Source organism: Amphiprion ocellaris, chromosome 17 (assembly GCF_022539595.1).
Source record: "Amphiprion ocellaris isolate individual 3 ecotype Okinawa chromosome 17, ASM2253959v1, whole genome shotgun sequence".
Taxonomy (NCBI): Eukaryota; Metazoa; Chordata; class Actinopteri; family Pomacentridae; genus Amphiprion; species Amphiprion ocellaris.
Window position 1 is genome coordinate 26,182,648 of NC_072782.1, and position 21,791 is coordinate 26,204,438.

Sequence of the window (21,791 nt, forward strand, 5' to 3'; positions counted from 1 at the left end):
GGAAAAAGGAACATTGTTGAACTTGTTGAACTAATTGAGCCACCAGTTTTATTCTGCAGTGCAAAAACAGAAACTTAGGAAACGTGGGAGTGTGACAGACACGCCACACTCCCGTCTATTACGTAAGTGTCCATGTCCCGGCTGCACAGAGAGCAAAGTTGTAATGGCAAAATAGGACAGGATGTAAAAGGAGGGTGTTTAAGGACAACACACTAACCAAGGTGAAACTAAGCTGTCTTTTGCCAGCTGTAGGGCTGAATTTAGAAACGGTTAAAAAAAAATCCTAGAACTTGGTGGGAATGTATTTAAAATACAAAAAAACAAAACAAAAAACCCTTCATCACATATAGAATTTCCATGGGAAAAGTTGTTTGACCCAGCAGCAATACACTTTAACCTCGGTTTCTGTAAATCTAGTATTTTTGTATGTTACCCCCTAAAGGAGCACTAAGATGTACAGAAATGCTTCTAGAGGAGGTCAGAGCTTCAAACAAAACCATAAACTATTCTTTTTAGGCTTTCATTTATGTCATTTCAGTGTAGTATCATGTAACTTACTGGTATCAAACCTGTTTTTTACTTTCATAGTGGACGTTTGTATTTAATTGCCTTATGTTTAATCACTATTTTAACATTTATTACTTCATTTTAACAATTTTTTAATCCATGCAAAGCACTTTGAGTAGCATTTGCTTTATGAACTGCGGTATACACATCAAATTATTATTATCAGTCTGCATCTTGAGATTATTTTTTATCATTGATTGACTTGTAGTTGATTTGCCTAAAATGACTTCAGATGTCTTTTTTTCTGACAAACAGTTTAGAAACTTAAAAACATTCAGTTTACTTGAACATAAGACAAGAAAAAACAACAGATCTTCTCATTTGATGAGCTGGAGCCATTTGCTTGAAAAATTACTTAATCGATCATCAGAACCGTCTTTAATTAGATAACTGTGGTGCAAATCAGCTTCAAAATAACTGCCATGAATAAAAGTGTGCTGCTTCAGAGTTGCGTTATTTCTTCACCCTTATAGCCCAAATCTCAAGTTTGTCCGAGGCGTCTTATCAGTCTGAGCTGCTTGCAACACCCTTTAGTAATTGATAAGAAAAAAATGCAAGAAAAATGGAAGTGGAGAAGAGGAGGGATGCTGCTGTCTTGATGTATGGAGAAAACAGAAGTAGCAGAAGGTCAGACCTCAAAAAAGGAGGATAGAAGCAAAGATGGACTCTATCATAAATGGAAAGTAAGAAAGAGTGACCTGCAGTGTTGAAAGATGAGACAGGAGGGAGGGAGGGAGTTATCAGTACACATTCAGTATAACCCTGATGCCAGAGTCTCACTGACATACCACTGGATGTCAGTACTTCTTCGCTCGGGTCCCTGCCCACCTCATATCTTCTGTGTTGACAGCTGATGGGAAGATAGCCCGCTTAGCCAAGGTAAAGACGGGGACTAAGTCTGGGATGGAGAAGAAAGACAGAGGGAGCAGATGAGCTTCTGTACATTTGACCTTATCCTTATCACTCTCTCTGACTTCAGTCTCGCTGCGTTTTTCTCCTCAGCTGCGGTGCAAGGTCATGTTTTCAATTCTCTTGGGCCCACTACCCCACTCATCACCCATATGCATTATAGATATACTGTACATACTGACCTCCCGGATCCTTGAGGGAAGCGGTTTTAAAGTTTGAGAGAGCGAGAACCAGTTTTTTGTCGACACATCCGAGCTCCACTGACTCTCAGGTTTGGCTGTTTTTCCACTACGAGCTATATGAGTTTAACTGTCTCAAGTGTTTTTGCTGAATTGTCCATTTTCCTGGACAGTGCTCAGATTCAACAGCTGCTTTCACACTTCACCAGATGTGCTGGACGCTTGGCGCCGATGACTCCGCTCGGGAAGAACTCAAATTAGCCCGAGTGTGAAAACGTCTTTTAAAACCATCTAAATGTGTTTATGAACAACACGCTTAATGTTGGAAAGTTTCAAGGTGCATGAGGTTTTAACTAGGGTTTGCCTGATATGGGTTTTCCAGGACTGCTGCAGAAGCTGATTATTGGTAATCAAGAAAGGCCGATAAGCGATATTTGGAACCAGTATACAAATATTACAGTATACAAACGTTACATTATTATTATTAAATGTAACATTTTTAACAGCAGATAATAAATAAGAAGGACTATAACTAACTATGTAAAATAGAAAAAGGAGTGATTAATTAAGTCGCTCTCCTCTGTTTATGTGGGATCGACTGAGATCGTCTCTTCTCTATTTTCTTAATGTTTCACCGTTCTCTCACTTTTAGCGCCCACTGAGCTCAATATTTCAAATCATTTTTGATTATTGTTTTCCATGGTCGGTTTCAGGTGAATCTGTGGGTGCCTTCTAATTTAGCAGCTAGCCATTAGCATAGCATTAGCTCCTGTGAGAGAAGCTAATTTCCGGGTTTGTGTTTCTTGTTCAGTTTTCGCTGCTTAAGAGACATTTCTGAGACCAGATAGTAATGACAGACAGAGAGAGGAGACTACATCCAACCTGAAGTAGCACATTTAATTATTCAATAATCGGCCAACAAAGATACTGATACAGATAATTAGGAAAATGGCAAATATCGGCCACGACAATTTGCCCTCTCAATAACCAGTCTATCCCTAATTTTAACTTTAAATTGCATTTTCTGATCGAGATTTTCAAGACTAAATACGTTCTTACTAATGTGCCTCTCCTTTGAATTTCTCTGAACAGATTCCTCGGGGCAGGTGACCTCCTCACCGCTGGGCTCGCCGACATCCCACCGCGGTATGCATCCGTCTCTGCTCAGCCCGACGTCCATGGGGCCCTCCGGCTCTCTCCACTCTCCCATCAGCACGCTGAGTTCGCCAATGAACGGCCTGGCATCACCCTTCTCCGTCATCAGCTCGCCCATGGGGCCCCACTCTATGAACTCGCCTGGCATGGGTTACGGCCCCAGCGTCAGCCCCCAGGTAAGGCCTGTAACAGACTCAGAGGTGGTGCTCTTTATATAATGTAATGTAATGTAATGCAGATGTTTACAGACAGATGTGCATATTATACTTACTAATCTAAGTATACAGTGTAATACATAGTAATAGTTTATTTTTGTTGACTGTTTTTACAGACAGAATATTTTTATTGCACTGTTACATTTAAATAGGGCTCTGCTTTCACTTCAATTTTCAAAATAATACAAACCTTGAGACTAGTGCATCTCCTAGAAACAAAATAGAAATAAAACTATACCAAAACCTGGACAAGGATGGGGATTCAGTGAGATCTTGTGTTCATCATTCTGCATTTTGTGGTGTTTGTTTTTTAGTTGGTAGAACAAGTTAGTTGTGTTACTTTGGCGCCACAGACACAAGTCCAATGCACTATTTGCATATGATTTATAGCATTACTTGCCCTAAATCCAAAAATTACTTTTTCCAAACCACGAATGATGATCCATTTCCGGGGACCAGCTCCTCAGCTTCTGCTCCAGACTTTCCCGCTGCTCCCTGTTTTTGTTTATTGCTATTCCACTGTGGACTGCAACTGCAACATCCAGGAAAGCTTTGCACAGGCTGCTGCTGCAGGGGTGCGTGCTCAGCAGCACGACAGCTCACCAAAACTAATGCCAAAACATCTCAATTGCTCCCTGGTGGCTGGCTGTTAGCTCAGGAAGCATTTGGTTTGAAATGCAGCAGAATTTTCTGTGAGCAGAGCACGAATTTGGAACATCAATATCTTATTCGATCGTTTAATTTGCAAATCTTGATCAAGATTAATATTTGATTAATTGTGGACACTGACGGCATGGGAAAGGTTATTCAGGCATTGTGCCTGAATAACCGTAATTCCTCCGTACTGAAGCAGAGTATAGATCACAGAGTGAGTCTGAGAAAATGATTTTTAAAAAATATTCAGGACAATTGCTATTTATTTTACATTCACAGTCATTATATGTGCATGCACAAACAGTTATGCTCATTTATAATATATGAAGCAGTATCATGTACTAACCTGGAACTGTGATGGCAAGATTTTATAAATCTGGCCTCATTCATCACAACTTAAGAACACTGTAGTCAAGCTGCTGTGCCTGAGTAAAGTAAATTAATATCCGCTTTTCTGTATGATGTAGATAGCAGTGTGTCCTAATATAGGAGTGTGTTGGTCTATGGGCCGTGTATCAGTAATTAGGACAAAACTGCTTATGCAGGGTAGTTTTTTCTGCTGTCTCGGCATCATGTATTTCAAGGCTTGCGTGATTTGGACAAATTCTATCATATACAAAGTGAGAAGTTGCCAGAATTTTTGATGGTAACTGCACATACATTATGGCTAACATAAAAAAATAGATTTTCATTTCATATTTCTCCTGTCATCAGAGAGTTTCAAAGTCTAACAAGAGCTAATGCTGTATAATGGCCTAAATATGTCATAGTTTCTAGCATTTAATCTGTATTGCCCCTGAATAAAATCACAGTTTGTCCTTTTAAACTCTGGTTCATGTATTACTAGGTAAATTTATGCAGTGCTGAAAATCATATTTTATTTATTTTCTAAGGAATCATGCTAACTGTTTCTCTTATGCATTTTGCCTCTTTATGCTAAGCTACGCTAACCATACTGATGAAAATTGTATTTATCATATAATTTACCCCCAGGGAAGACAAAAGCAAACAAGCATATTTCCCAAAGAAAAAGGTAAACGTTGAATTTCTTGGATAACTTTTTTAACAAAAATGGCAAATATCTAGAATCATGCAATAAAACAGCACATCACATATGAGTAGTTCAGTAACTGTCCCAGAATTACGAATTCTCTCTATTTTTAAAGTTCTGGTTTTGGCGTTCCGAAATGTAAGTAAGCTAACAAATACATAAAGATTACACTGTGTTTAGGGCTAAGCTACATGAATCATCACATTCAGAAACCAGAAAGCTTCATGTTCAGCATCCTCCATCCTTGCATCGCATATCTGAGAGTTTTTTTTCCATGTCTTCACTTTCAAATCATGGAGAAATACAGCTGCTCTATAAACCAAGCAGACAGCCGGTTGTGTATCATGTCTTACAAACTGTACTTGCATGTGTCATCAGTGCAAATTACAGTCACTTACACTTGCACACTCGCAAATATAATTTTCCCAAGCCAGGCCCCAGCAGACAGAGGCCCAGCTTTGACCCCATGGCACAGTTAATCAAGGCCTATTTAACTGGGATTCCACAGCACTTCAGCTCTGTCACTCTTCCTACTATATCTGAGGCATATTTGTCACTTCCTTCTTCCACCATATCTTGCTTTCTTCTCTATCCCGTCGTCCATCTTTACTCCCTGGCTGTCCTCTTTCCTGTCTCTTCCCTTTCTTGTTTTTTTATTCCTTGTCTTTGTCACATCATCTCCATTTTCTCCCTTTTCCTTTCTGTCTCTGTTGTTTTTGTTCCATCAATAAGCCTCGGCTTCCTTGGTATTAAAAAAGAAAAAAACACACACACACAATTAAGACATCAAAGCCTGCAGTGGCCCAGTTTCTGTCTGGGACCATATCTAAAATTGAAATAGTTTCCCCCCCAAAATGCGGTTACTGGCCTTTTTTTTGTGTATGTTGATGATTGTGTTAAAGCACATCGACAATGCGATGCTGTTCGGGATGGGCTCTCCTCGCTATTGTTAAGCTTATCGGTGCCTTCTTAACCAAAGTGTCCCACATGTATTGGAGTTTAGAGTGGATTAGGGGCACTTTGAGAAAGCGGCCAGAATCTTTCGTTGCTAGAAAGCTGCTGTTCTTCTCCCCACTGCCTCCTTCTGATTCCTCTACACTTTAGAATTCTAGCGCTTTCATCTGTGCTGCTGTTTCTGTCCCAGTGTGGCTCACTTTGTATGCAGGTTGGGTGTTTAGGTAGCAAACGTTATGGTCGAATGAACTCAGTCTGCTTCATTTAAATCTATAAGCTTTAGCGATTTTAAATGTGGAATTCAGCATGCAAATATACATGCATTATGGAAAGTATTATGTGCTGTAGGTGTGCAAGTGTATTTTCTTTACTGCTGGCCAACCCTGCCGGTTTTAATAGCTGCATAAAGAGCAAGTAACAGCTGTTTCTGGTGGTGGTGGCTGCTTTAATACTGTATGTGCAGTAATTACAGTGTGTATCTAACTTGTGTTATGGGTTATGGCTGGTTTTTCACTTTGTATTGTTTTGAATTTGCCGAAACAGGTGGGTACACAGTTCTTAAAGTTGACAGTTGCAACCTGTGTTTCTTTCAGCTTTTACTGTTAATGTTCTTTGAGTTGTCAAACTGACTCATTTCGCTATGTCAGTTAAGGCAAAGTATCAGAATTGATACTAGTTCTGATATGATACTCAAGTTTTGATGGCAAATATCTTCCTTTTATGAAACACAAACAGGGTTTTCTGCAAAATGCTGCCTCTTCAAGGGGTTACTGAATGAAAAAAGGAGCAGCCGCCTCTTTAGAGCTTTTAACTCAAAGCTTTTTACTCACTAATGGCAGTGTGCAGTAAGTACATGCAAATATAAAACATTATCTGTTGCTTGCATGACACTGAACTCTCTCCTTTTTCAGGAGCAACTTGAAATTACTAAGAATTTTAATTGTGTACTTGCTCTTTACTCATTTTTTTCATTAGATACTTCCTGATTTTAATGATTATTTTATGAAATCTCAGACAATTTTTAGATGCATTTGCTTTGTTTAGATGGTAATAAAACTGATGCACTAGAGTAATAGAGTAAATCCTATTTTGTATTTGCAAAGAATACACCAGTAATACATAGATAGAACATTCTAAAGCATATTTGTGAACAATTATAGCATTGATGAAGAAATAACTTGCTTATTACAGCCTCCACTCATGACTTTACACAATATCTGCATGCAACTACATTATAACTTACAATACGTGATTTCAAACATTTATTAAATGCTAATTTTGCCCTTTCATCAAAGAAAAATTATTGAAAAGAATGTTTCTACACAAATTAAAGCACAGAAAATGGAGAAATTTTGTTGATTCAGTCAAACCCTAAGGTTTTAGATGCCCATGCTGAAATGTTTTAATGCCCCAGCCCCAAAATCTCCTGTGAGCCCTTAACTGTGATCTTTTGCATAACTGAGATTGTGGACCTTTCTGACTGTTGCTCAGTGAGGGTGGAGAAGCAGTGGTTTGAGGTGAAAGCACGGCTCAGAGGTTAAAGATGGTGGCACTGCCCTGTGTTCGTGAGGCGCGGCACTTCTGATGAGACGTGATTTGAGTCAGACGGCGCATGCCACTTACTCTTAACACTCGGCTGACTTGCTTTTTTCAGGAGCAGTTAACTGGAACGAGGTCACAGCTCAGCCTCCACTCTGCTTAACTGCCAAGTGTCCAGCACAAGACCCTGCCGATGCTAACCACAAACACACACACACACACACACGTTCAATAGGCACACACTCACTGATTATACAAATTTTGTGTGTGCTAAATCACTGGTTCTTCTTAATGATCTCACACAAATATATAAAAGAAGTAAGATATGGCTCACAATAAGATCTTATTCACCATGAAATGCAAACATCAGTGTCTCATTCTAGCCGGAAATATTCTAATGCATGGAAATTAAGCTGGTGTTGCCTTCAAACTTGTGTATTTTTTCAATTAAAAATGGTTAAAATGAAAAACAGTGAGGCTTAACCAAACCTTCTACATCAAAGATGCAAATGACAGCATGATTAAAGCCGGGGACAGGGAGAACAAAAGTCCCTTTCTTACAGGAATGTATCTTCCAAAAGGCAAAACCACATGTAAAGAGAGAGACAGTCCTTTATCATCAGCCAGTTCTTGTGTCTCAACAACCGTACTTCCCCTACAGCTCTGTCTGTCTATATATATATATATATATATATATATATATATATATATATATATATATATATATATATATATATATATATAAATAAAAAAATATCTTCCTTGTCTAAGGCTGAAGATCATAAAAGCATCTGCTATTTCGTTTTTAATTTCTCAGGAAGGCCACACACTGTCAGCAAACAGATTACACTTGTGGAAGAATTTGGATGTGAGGCAAATTGCATACTTTGCCTTTCGTTCTGCGGTTTTGCCATTATGAGACTTGTCATCTCATTCTTGGGAAATCATAAGAACGGCGACATTGCGAGACATCTTCCTGGGTGTCTGGCCCGGGGAGGCGATGCCAGGCCGCAGCCGCCCTCATCAGAATCAGACCCTTCAGTGGTCGTGTCTGTGGGCTCGAACTTACTGACAACACGGACCATCCCTCCATCACAGACACCGCAAATCTCCGAGCAGCTGGGAGTTATTACACGCGAGGGTCGGGAACACATTTTTACACTTGCAATGACAATGGCGAGAGTTGTCTGACTGTTGTTTTGTGCAGTAAAAAAGGAGGGGGCTCTTTATCATCGGGCAGCTGCCGGCTCCCTCTTTCCATTTTTTTGCAGCCCCTCTGGCTTCGGCGCTCTCCCACTGAAACTTCCCTGAGAATCCTAAACCAACAACAGCCCTCCAGTGTCATGCCTTAAAAAAATACACACAAAGCTCGAGTGTTTCTGGAGTCGAACACAGAGAACGCACTAATGTAAAAACAGAAAAAAAAAAAAAAGGTGTAAATGTTTTACAAGAAATGGAACACGCTTAATAAGTTATAAATGAGCGGCGGCAGTGATGTCATGTGCCACTTTTGAGTACGTCGTGTTCAGGCTAGGGTCGCTAGGAGACTAAAACACAACAAGCTCTACAGAAAGAAAGAAAGTGAGAGTGAAAGGGAGAGGAGTAGACCTCAGCCCGTTCCTGTGTGGGAGTAATAAAGGTCCATTCCGCTGCTCAGGTCTTTGATGGACCTTGATGTAGTCACTTCGCATGACATCATGGTTACACGGCTGCACAAAAGAGCTGTGTGTAGGATCCCAGGGGAACAGTTAAGGCTCTCTAATGTCAATCAACCCTCAAATGGATTGAGGAAAAGAATTTTTTTAAAAAAAAGCTGTCTCCAGGTAGCAATTAAAAGCAGTTTTAGAGACCTTTTTTTTTTTTTCTCTGCGCTGCTAGTTGTAGGAATTGTAGCTGATGCGGTGACTTAATTTAGTTATACTTCACTTAATAAAAAAAATATCTTACTATTCTTAGTGATGGACCTGTCTTTCAAATGTTATGAGTTGTTCTATATAAAACAGCTCCATAGTTTTAAATGGTGCTGTCTCAAAAGAAAGATCAGGGCGGCTCAGAGCAACAGAGGAGTAAGTCGTGTTGATGGAAATATTGCAGCAGAAATGCATATTTCTTTGTAAAGAATACACCACACAGCTATCCCACTTAGTTTTCTGTTGGATTGTGTTTTCATCCATAGATTTCTTGATTGCATTTGCTGGCATTTTGAGTACCTTTATTTGTTCAGGCCAGGAAGCAACATTAAAACTATGAATTAAGAAGAAATTTCGTACCACCAGAAATAGATACTAGATCTGATCTACTCTTCATGTTTGTGGAATAGTCTGGATGATGATCTCAAGATGAATACAACTATAAACCCCCGTAAGTGGGTTTGGTTTTGTGTATTTTCTTTTTTTCCCCCTGTATGATACTGTGGCTTGTCTGAAATAAATCACATAAATGGAATAAATAAATTTGAGATCTGACACTACAGAGTGTATTGTGATATCGCCGGTACCTGTGTGTGTTCTAACTTGTGTGGGGGCCACACAGGAGGCCATTTAGGAGGTGGCTGCTATAAGGGATGGAAACAGTAACATATAGGTTTAAGTTTCACAGAAAAGCCTCCTAATGCAGAGCTGAGGAGTTGCGGTTTCAATGCCTGAGGGGGCGCACATTTATTTTAAAGCTCGAAATAATCCCTTTAAGGCTTTAATTGCATTTGCTGGTGTGATCTTACAGCAACTCAACACTGTCTATGGACAGACATGTGCACTGAGACATGTCTGTGAAGTGTAATGACGCTTGCTGTATGACTAATTGTACTATTTTTACTTGCTCACACAAGTGTAAAACTTGCATTTGTTTACAGGTTGTAGGTACTAATTATTTCATTTGTAACATCATATTCTTATCTTTCATTGTCAGCACACATAATTTTATATTATATACTGTAAACCAGTGCATACAATTCACTTACAAAGCAATGTGTGATGCAGTAGAACACAAGAAAAACAGAAAAAAACATAGACTCCCCTGCAATAAGAAGGCAGATATGGACCAAAAACAGTCTACATTTCAGTTACAGTGCCAAAGCTCCAGGTGGATGCAGTTTGCTATAACATTTTGCATTCAACATGTGATTGATAGCTGTTATTTTGTGCTAAAAGGTTTAGAATGAAACGTCTGCTAACAGATGAACAGCAGCCTTAACCAACAGACCATTCTAAAGCACTTTTGATAGAGAAATGGGAAAAATATTGCACAAATGTGGTATGACTAAAAACAATCGACAAAATATTATGTTTTTTGTATTCATTATTCATTTACAGCTTAAAAAGCTAAACTAGTGATATACAAACACGACCAAACTGACCTTTCCCATGCAATAAACATACAGACGATTCAGTGTAATTGTAAAAAGGTTGAAGGTTGAGCATCAACCTTCATTCTACCTTCATTTATCCCCCCATTTCTTGTTTGGTAGCTGATTGCATCTCCACCTATGGAACGATTCATTAATACACTACCTGTTTCCCTTGTTAGTGGCCAGGAAAAACTGTTGTGAACCCAGTGGATGCCTGACACGCTAATACCCAAGAAAAAGCACTTGTCTGTTAAAAAGCTGGATCACTTGCTAGTGGTTTTATCATCCCATTTTCTGCTGGATGGTGAACAATGGAAATACACCTGAGTGACTTGCTGGGTGCAATTAATCATCATACTGCAAATTTCAGTGGTGGTTTGACACTGAAATACCATTTGAATTATTGCTGGATTATGTGCTATTCAACAAAAGAAACACCACTGTTAATTTTCATGTAGCACACTAGAGGACACTTAGAAATGGTGATGTATTACTTGATGATAATGGAAGTTTGAGAGAATTAATCACTGGCTTGGCTCTTGTCTTGACACTGAAAATACTTCTTGATCCATCTCTAAGTGATATGTAAGACAATGAACAATCCTTGTAACGAATTGCTAGAGGACCTACCAGTGGAATAGTGGAAACACTGGTTGAATACTCAGAAGATGGGACAAAGGAAATCTGAATCACGTATTTGACAATGGGGGTGGATGGTCAGTTAATTGCTGGAGGATTTACTATAAATTTATAGTTGAATGACAGGCAAATGACACACATAAAAAGGTTCTTATACAGTGTCATACTTAAATGGGGTTTTGAACGGATGAACCATGGTCCCTACACACCAAGCTAGATGCATGCAAAGTGCAGACAGTTAAGAGAGATATACATTTGGGAAAACACTTTATAGTTTGTTATTTTCACATAAGTTATGGACATTCTCAGGGATGTGTATTTAATAAAAAAAATGTATTATTAGAGTTATGTGTGCATTATTAAAGGTCCAATACTTTTCCTTTTATCAGCAAATGAATGCATGCCTCCTAGAATGTGTATTATACTGCAAAGATGCTAAATTTTCCTATATAATTATGTACAACTTGTTTTTAGCCCTATAATAAATGGGCAGTTTTAGTGTCTGGAAATTTAAATGCAGGTGAACTGCTGATGTCCATGCCCCTGTCAGTGCAGAGCAAAACAGTTGACCATACAGCAGTAAACAAAAATGCATACAAGTTTGTAAGACCAGGACTATCTGTCTATTCTAACCTTCTCTCCTAATGCTTATTTTAGATGAAAATATTACAGAATTCACAGCACAGACATTGTTTTCAACTTATGTGTCTGGTAAGTTTGTTCTACGCCATTGTAGTTATGAAATCAGCATTTTAGTGGTGTAGAGCTGCAGCGTGAAAATGGCTATGAACTGATATTTGGTTTTCACGTTGTCTTCCGGAGATTGCTTAACCAAAATAAACATGCATCCCCATAAGTGTTCTGCAATCAGACAGTGCAAAGCTTACCTGTCTTCATTCAAAGGTGGCTGAAGCTATTTTTTTATAATAATGTGCTTTCTTATCATGTGGCCCTTGTAAATGCAGGATACTTCCACTTTATGTCACACACTTATGAAAAAATAATGTACAGTGTTGTAAGCCGTGTGCGTTATTTACAGTGAATGAGCGGAGGGTCAAGCCCTACACTCGAGTACATATGTTTGTACCTGTTTACAATGTATTGCTATTTATTTCTGCATACGTCAGTGTCTTGGTCAGATTTGTTTCTGAAAGGTCGAAGCAACTGATGCATGGGTTGTTACAATTCAGACAATCTATGAAGAATTTATACAGCGAGGTGTGTAAGAAGGAGGATGAAAAAAAGGTAGTAAAGTCGAAGAAAACCGGCATGAGAGGAGAGTGATTTGAGTTGCTGTTTCAGCTGTAGTTGCAGTGCCCACAGGAGCAGCAGTTTCATATAAAAAACAACCCTTATGCTCATGCACACTCGCACAGAGCCGAAAGGACACAGTTACACATTAGCATGCAGACAAAACAGACCCACACTCTCATTCATGCACGCATGAAATCCAGACGCACATGCATTCATACCCATGCACACATTAAAAATACACATATGCATGCATGCCACAGACCCACCCCTGTGTGCATTCACACCCCCACGGATGCCAAAAACACTTAGACAAACACATGCCCAGATACTGCCGTGCTGAGGTGAGACAACAGCAGAAAGTAACTGTGCATACTCCCACCTCACTGCTGTAAGGTTCGATGCTTTCATGCCACTGATCGTCCTAATATCCCCCTTTTTTTCCCCACTGTAACAAAAGTTTCTGTCAACACACAAACACACACGCAGGCGCAGACACACATACACATGGAAGCGCCGGCAGTGCTTGCAGTGATTCATTTTATCTGTTGCGGCGCAGCATGGGGTGAGCGTTGGAAACCTCCGAGCTGTCGAGAAAAATGTCTGCTTCTACTAAATTCTATCCACTGGGAGAGAGCAGAGAAGGTGTTTTATTAGAGTTGACTGTCAGTAATTGTGGAGCTATTTTACAGGAAGGCATACGCAGGAAGATTTCATGTGTTGTCGTGTAAAATGTTATTAATAATTGATAAATAATTGATGCGTTCACTTAATAAGCCATTAAAATACATAAATTAAAGCCAATTTGTGAGCCTTTATGGAAGTGAGAGATGCATTCTATTCAATTAAGTTTCATTTTATTCTCTGCTGAAGCCCTTTAATTAGGACCTGAGTAGATTATTAAAAAAAATACATTGATTGCTCTAATGTTAAAAGCCTTTTATAAACACAGTCCTGTACTTTTAAAGCTACCAATTACAACCTGGCAACCCAAAAGTTCTTTTTATTTAAAGCTGGTATGGGAACTTATTATTATGCAATGGGAATTATGAGTGATTTACCATTAATTAAGCATACTTTATTGTGCTAAAAACACTATTTATTATAATTTTAGACTTTCTGTCCTTATATTACTATTACTTTCTATTAGTCCTCTTTGAAAGTACACAATGACTACAGTCATGTTGATTTAGGACCAGACACCACCATGATTAACCATCTAAAACTCCAAGCAGTTTCATGTGGGCTCATTTTCACAGGAAAGTCGTAGCTCTCTATAGAAACAGCACTAGCATGGCCAGAAGCAGAGATAACTCAGATATGTCTTATGTGAGGTATGGTAACGTTATCATGCCATAAATTGGAAACATGAGAGAAACAAAACATGAATTCCCCAAACAACATTTTTACAACTGCCCACAAAATAGTGACTCTACTACTTAAATTTTTAAGTCTCCTATCTGTTAAGTGTTACTACATCCTATAGTTCAGCCCAGTTCAACCAAAAAGTCCCTAAAATTATTGCCATGTGACTGTTAGTTGCATCTGAATCAATGATAGCTTTTCGGTTGCAACAAAGAGTGCAGATTTTTCAGTTTTTTTACAGAGTGTAGTGATGTGAAACTTTGTTTTTTTTTTGGCTATTTTAAATATGACAATTAGAATAAAGTGATTTTGGTGAAATAACACTATTTTAAGCTTAGTTTTTTGGTTTCTGTTTCAGTTTTTCAGTTTCTGACTGATAAATGGTCTAACTTGGGAATTTCAAATAAATACATAATTAAACAAATAGCAAGCCTTTCAATGTCACCAATAGGGTTTTGAGTTCAGAGGTTAATGATAACATTGTTAAATCTCTGTCTGTGCTTTTTTAATAGACAAGGTAAAAACATAACAAGCTTTTTTCCCCACTTTTATAAATAATACACAAGGACAGAAAACAGTTCAAGAGAAATTTCATGAGTTTTAAATGTAAAGTCTATAGTCTGAGAACAAATGCTGCAATGGCTAAAATCCATGTTTCCCTCCTGGTTCCTTCTGCTCAGCTTGACTCATACAGTTACATGATGAACCTTTTTGCAGCTGAACCCGAAGTTCACCCGCGAATATCTGCACGATGAGCTATTATGATCATCGTATAGGAGCTCACACCCTCACATCTGTTGATCTGCACTCGTTTGCGAACAGTGTGTGCGTTCAAAAAGCTGCCTTTCAAACCGAAATTCATCCGAAGGGGCCGTCTCACTGTGCATATACCCCGAGGGCCACAGAAGAGCGGCGTCCATTAACACATCTCCCAGTGCGAAACCTGAACCTCTATCTGTGTCGATGCGTGTCCAGATAAGACTCACACTGCGGCGATGAGAAGAAAGTTCTTACTCATTCCTCCCATTCTTCACGGGGCCGCCGAGATAAGCTTGCTTTTAGAAGGAAGCGATTGTCACAAGGTGTCAGAGGTGAAAGGGCACTCGGGGTTATCGTGGCATCGTGACCTGATCCCCGTCCTCACCTCTCTGGAGGCAGCTGGTTAGGCCTTGTCTCCTGTCAGCAGCAGATTTGTATCCCGTCCACTCACACTTCTTTGCTCTCCACATTCAAGCTTTGGCACATTTTTAGTTTCATGCCTTGGAGCAAAAGTAAATTAAAGTTGCAAAAATTAATCATCCTCAGTGAAAGCACGGTGCAGGCCAGCAATACAGTTGTGTGGAATGAGGTCTGTAACTGTGGATTGTAAAGTAGAACATTCTATTCCTGGTCATGTTGTGCCATCGTACAATGAAGGAATCCTGTAAGGGCGTTTTGAAAGAATACTGTGAAGATAACTTTCTCTGTGTTTAAAGTAAGGTGCCCTTGAACAGGAAAGCAGCCGAGGTTCCACATGAGGGTTTTGCACTGACAAGTGGTGCGCCAGGATTTGATGCCTCCTTTTGAAGTGTCTTTATGAGCAAACTCTGTGCTCTGACTCTCTGAATCGAGCTAAGCCCGTCTTAAGCAGAGGCCTCCACTGTCTCAGCTCCTCTTTCCTTTTTGTCCTGCATTCACTCGAGGGACTCCTTTCTTTATATTTCACCGCCGTGTGTTGTCATAGCATACTAATAGTGTACAGGCCCGCTCTACTGCCAAGATTATTCTCTCTATTAAAATTAATTAGGACTGAGCGAGATAAGCCAAGCTCGCTCACAGCACGCACTTGTAGGTTTCTGTGAGACTATATTGTAGTATACTTTCTTGTTTATTGCTTCAATATGAGTAAATTAACAAAAAAGCTGTTATATTTTGATATGAACTAGTCATTTAGGTGATAGATTTACGGGATTTAGTGAACATTTTGCCTTTTTCTTGGTTTTTGAACTGTTGGTTAAAGCAAAGGCTCTGGAATGCTGTGATTAGTATTTTCTGTCATCTCGTTCTTTACACTTGTGATTAAAAGTCACGAGAAAAACATTGAGTAGCTTCATGTTTAAAGACTGTAAGTATATGTTTCTAGTCTAGTTGATTGTAAAAATATGATTTGCTGTACTTTGTTTTTTTTAATGATACTAAACCACAAAGGTCACCATGTACAGACTGCCGAGCATTGCGATCATGTCTCGCCATAGTAAAAAGCTATTTATGGTTGATTGTATGTGTAGCATTTTTATGATAGTAAGCCAAAGTGCAACTTATTTTATATATACAGTGGTTTCTGCTGTTGTTTCATACACTATCATTATATACTGTATATATAGATCTATATGTATGTTTAAATGCAGCCACTCACATTGTCTGATGGCTTTACATTGAGCTCTTCATGGCTAAAAGCATCACCTTTAGTCTAATGTTTGAATATTCCAGCAGTACACTGAAGCCAGCAGGTGGCAAAGAACATATAATCACATACATCAGTTCTGTGCAGAATTTGACACCCGTAAGCAGACGGAGACCCCCGCTGTACTGCATGTACCGACTCAATGTCCTCCACCACATGTTACGTAACACCTACAGCACATGAAGCAGCGCTCTTCGGCTGGAGCGTTTCTCATGTTGTACATCGTACTGCAGGGAATCTTATGTCCTATATTTCAAGCCCTTGATGTTAAACGCCCCTCGATTGTTTCCCTCCTCTAGTATGTAAAAGTTTGAAGCCGAGCCTTCTTCATCTTCTCCTCAGACACTACGCAAGGAGAGGCTTGTCAGAAAGGGGTTTCCCAAGGCACTACGGCTGCACACACAGCTGGCATACCTCCCCGTAAAGGGTCACATGTATGTGTTGTAAGGGAGGGTGCATGTATTCTATTTCCAGAACCAGTCCTGAGCCACTTTAATCCCCCCGCCTTGACTCCATTGCCATGGGCAGAAGAAAAAGAAAGGCCCCCCAAGCCTGCCCACCCGAGCGTGGGGAGCAAAGTTGCCGAGATTGAGTTGCAAGTTTACTGAAAATAGATTGTGAGAGGAAGAATCTTTTCTGTTAGGCAGACAGACGATTTGACAGGGACGATCTCAGCTGAGGAGACGGCTCTGTTAGCGCTGTGCTACAGGCGAAAAGACTAGACTCAGGCTTTTAACTGAGGTAAGACCTCATGGTGTGTGTGTGTGTTTGTGGGTGTGTATTTGTGCGTGCATGTGGATGAGCATGCAGAGATGTTGATGTGTACACAAACTGCAGCTATCGTGGACCCTTTGTGTCCTCGAGACGTCTCTTAAAAATACTCTTATTCACTTTGAGAAGGGCTTTTTTTTCAGCACATCAACATAAACTTAACAATAATGACTGTACTTTTCTGTCGCTTTATTTAAACAGTGCAAATGATTCTTGTTTTACTCTATAAATGACCCATTGAATATCACTTTTATATAAACTGTTGATATTCTGCCAAGTTTTTCTTTTGTTTCTACAAATAATGTGAACACATATGAAGCTCCACAGCATGCTAACCTTAGAATAATCTTTTCTCAGAGCTTGAGCTTTGTGAGTGCTGCATTCAATGTGTATTTTTGTAAACAGGGTGTGAAGAGCAGACCAGTAGTGGATGCCTGGTTGTGAGCAGAACATATTTTTGCAGTGGAGGGCTTTAACCATTTTAACATAAGCTTTAATTTTTAAAAATTCAAGTCAGGCTCCCAAGTCAAGTCCCCATGACACCCCATATGTCACGCCGAATTCCGCAGAAGTGTGTGTAAAATGATGCAGAAGACATCTAGAATTTTCTATTTGATGTGACGGTAAAGCACCTTGGTTTGAAATATTTCCCTCTATGGAAGCATGGTATACTGTAGCTCCAAGCAAAAATATATATGGCATTGCTGACATTTTTCCAACTTTGAAACTATTAAAGAAGAATCAAATTTTCAAGTGTAAGACTTTCAAAAGGTGAAATGAGATGCCAGGAGCCACAGCAGCTTGGTGTGTACACTTTGTGTGCATGCCTGTGTGTCATATGCACATACATGTGGGGTATTGGGTGTGTGTATATGCAGTTCTAGTGTATACGCACACAATACATGTGTTTATCCCATATTGCGGTGCAATTAGTGAAAAATGAACCTGTAGATTATTCTTAGTTAATTACTTGTTTGGTCTTAAAAGCATTTCCCAAATCTCAACATGACATTATCAAATGTCTCATTTTGTCTGCAACCAAAAAATATTACATTTACTTTCATAAAGAAGTGAAGAAATCAGCAAATTTTCAAATTTAAAAGCTGAATTTGAGAGAATTTTGGAATATTTTTTTTTTAACATTACTCAAAATCATTAAACAATGATCAAAATAGTTGTTGATTAATTTAATAGTTGAAAATTAAATTAATAACCGGTTAATCATTACAGCTCTAAACACTTTTTTGGTACACTTTTGTGTATTTGCTTCATATTTACAGTGCACAGCTTGTGAAAACAGTAGTAAAATATTTTTTGTTGCTCTGGAAGATGTTGGTTAACTAGCTGGGAGACCTAATAAAACATGCTGTTAAGTTGTGTCATGGGAAATGTAGGATCTACGCTCAGCACATCTAAGGTGCTTTGAGTTTAGCGTCTATATGTTGGCTTTAATATTAAACCGCTGGAATTGTCGTTTACGTTCTCTAATATTCTATGATACATATTAAAACATGCTCTTAAACATATAAAAATATGTAGTTCTCATTTTCAAGATTATTTCTACTATTAACTATTATGTTGTACTATTTTGTGCTTCTTTAGTAAATAGAAAGTCATAAAATAGTGCAAAATACCCATCCTGATTTCCCAGAGTCCAAGGCGTTTTCATTCGATAAATAACCAAAGCGATTAAGTTTTATTTGTCAGCTAAGCAGTATTGCTGCATTCTGTAGTGCTATAATTGCTTCATTTCTCTGTCTGTTTGTCAGATCTGTCAGTGTTTATACCGTCTTTTTTGTCATCTCTCATTACACAATGGGGAAAAAAAACGTCTTCTGAACTATTACTCTGTCAGATGGCTGTAAACACGACTTAGGATGTGTTTCAGAATGACAAAACATGTTTGTCTTGACATCATGAGAAGGAAATGGTTCTTCTGTGTTGCCCAATCACTGCAGACGTAGACAGGGTTTCTCTGCTACAATGTTGAGCCAAAAATTGTTTGTGCCATCAGACATTCCTCATGTGTGGTAACTTAATAAAACTATGTCTGGCTATATGAGCCCATGTGGCCGCTCTGCCTTTACTGTTCTGTTTCTCATCCCTCTGTTGCTGGCGTGTTAGTGAGAGATCCACTTGGCTGAATATATTCATTATTTTTCCCCTGTTTCTTCCCGCCTGTGTAAAGTCATTGTAGTTTTAGCAGGCTTGTGCTTTTGCTTTTCCAGTTTTTCACGAGGTGGTGCTAATGTTTAGTTTGCCTCTGTTCCATCCAGTGCATTTAGTGTTCTAGGATAATTTATATCCTGCCCCGCAACGTTTATCTCTTCTGGAAACAGCATGTAGCTAGTTATGTTAATTAGCCTCCCCTTGCTCCTCGCTTTTTTTTGCAGAAGGCGAACAGAGGTCACTTTGGGATGAATTTTATCAAAGCTCTTTTTTCAGTGAGGGAGGCAGGCAGCAATTGAAGTTCGACTTTAGGCTGCAGTTGCACTGCTACTAAAACAAATGCTGTCTCTTTATTCCGCTGTACTGTTAAATTTTGCAGTGGAGTTATGCTAGTGCTGAACATTTTGGAGCCAGCGGGGCTTGTTGAGAGCATGAATAAAAGAATTCCTGGGGTTGAGTGGTGCAGGATCCCGCTGTGCCAGATTTAGATCTGGAACAGAGGGGAACAGGAGGGAGGAGAGAGACAGAGGGAGCAATGAAAGAGAGCCAAAGAGGTGCTGCTGGGACTGCTGACCATCTGCATTGAGTATCAGCAGTCATAATACCCTTTTCACTTTGTGCATTAAGAAAATTGTTCAGAACTCTCTGCATGACATAACTCCACTCAGATTTAATGTCGCTGTTTGTATATGTAACAAAACCTCCCCTCTGCTTAGCAGACCTGACTGTCATTCATTACTTAATGTCATCAACTAACTATGCCACACTAGCTAAGTTATGTGATAGGGCTTGTGCGATGGACTGTGTGATGTTGATGGTTTTGAGTTCAGGGGGCTGCTTTGTGACCTGTTGGCGTGTGTGTTTGTGTGTATTGATGTTCCAGCTGAACTCTCCGATGAACTCAGTCAGCAGTACGGAGGACATTAAGCCCCCGCTGGGCCTCAACGGCGTGATGAAGGTGCCCGCCCAGCCCTCAGGCACGGCCCTGTCACTCACCAAACACATCTGCGCCATCTGCGGCGACCGCTCCTCAGGTGAGTGACATCCCACTGAGATGAATGCCTGTGACAGAAGCATTGCACAATCAAAAGCTCTGAGGTTAAGGTCAACTTGTCTATAATATCTTTTCGAAAAGCTGTAATGACTAAGGTTAAATTATGGAGATGGCTATTTATAAGTGTGCATGAGTCAAACCCTAACCTAACCAGAAAGTCAAGGGAGCTTCAATGTAGTGCAGAATTGTGGACAGCTATTGATCTGGGGAAGGGTATAAAAATAAATTCTCAACAGCTGGGATTACACAAGACATTATTTCCAAATTAAAAGAAAGCTGGACTACCCAGCATCTTGCTCAAGCGTGTGCTCTAACCATACTGAGAAACCTCTAAAGAAGATCCAAAGATGAACTTTGGTCAGAGGACAGCCCCACGGACCGCTCTGGCACAACTACATACTGCATCGTCTTGCAGCGGGAGAACTTCCTGGAAGGACAACAGTCGCTGGAATTCTTCACAAATCTGGGCTAAATGGCAGCGAGGCCAGAAAGAAGCCACTCCTGAGAAAAAGCATATGAGGGCAGCAGCATAAAGACACATGAAAGAAACTGAAATCATCAGGCAAAAGTATGGTATAGTTGGATGAAACCTAACCTCAATTCAGCTTTCTACTGAAATAGAGAAGTGCTGTGTCTGAGGGAAACCATGCACAGCCCATCACTCATATCACAGCATCCCTACCGTGAAGCAGCTGGCTACAAGAAGACTGGAGGCAAATAGAGGCGGATCTTAGAAAAGCCCACTTCAGAAGTATGGAGTTTAACAAAGAGCTTTGTTATAGAACAATGGCGAAGGTAGGGACAAATCAGTTGGAGATATAAAGATACACTCTGCAATATTTAAGGGTTTTTCTTTATATGTAGCAGATCACACATCACTGTTACTGTGATAATATAGTCATGAAGTCACTTGAATTTTGAGCCGTTTGAGGTCTTTTTGGATTTTAAGGACTCTGTAATGCTCAATTTAGTGTTTGAGAGATGTAATCAGTCTAGAATACACTTAAGTCTTCTGTAACATTTTTGTTAAGTCCAAACTTTCTCACAAATGCAGAACAGAAAATATTGTCACAGATAATTTCTCAGCAGTTTTAGGCATTTCACAGGACACATGCTCACTCCAGGCTTCTCCTATTCATGGGCTATCATCAACTAGCTTAACCACTTAAACCACAAGAACATTTTACCCATGGTTAACTGTTAGCCCAGGGAAATGACTCACACAGTGGTCTTTATTTTGCAGAGTGCTCCTAAATGATTTTCTTTCGCACAGCCAACAAATAACCCTGTGTTTAAATATTTTTTTTTTTTGGGATAACCATGAAATGTTTCTAGCCCCGGGATGAAGGTGGATATCTAATTCATTGGACGGTGTTACTGTCATCCTGCGTCATCAGTTCTGCATGCACCCAAGGGGGAAAATCAAAACAATGTTTAATACTAAGTCATGCTTCATTTAGATGTGCTCTGAGGCTTTGTTTATCTTCTCTGGTGGTCTGACCAGCAGAGGGCTAACAAAGAAACAGTTTG

The 21,791-nt window shown here is 39.5% G+C and overlaps 1 protein-coding gene across 2 annotated transcripts in view; it reads left to right on the top strand.

The window, feature by feature from the left end:
• rxraa (retinoid X receptor, alpha a) overlaps window positions 1–21,791 on the top strand; it is a 112,835-nt gene that overhangs the window by 63,772 nt on the left and 27,272 nt on the right. For both annotated transcript variants that reach the window (XM_023262933.3, XM_023262934.3), the window contains exons 3-4: window positions 2,748–2,986; window positions 20,091–20,241. In XM_023262933.3, the coding sequence (XP_023118701.1) occupies window positions 2,748–2,986; window positions 20,091–20,241 (390 nt within the window). The remainder of the gene's footprint in view (window positions 1–2,747; window positions 2,987–20,090; window positions 20,242–21,791) is intronic.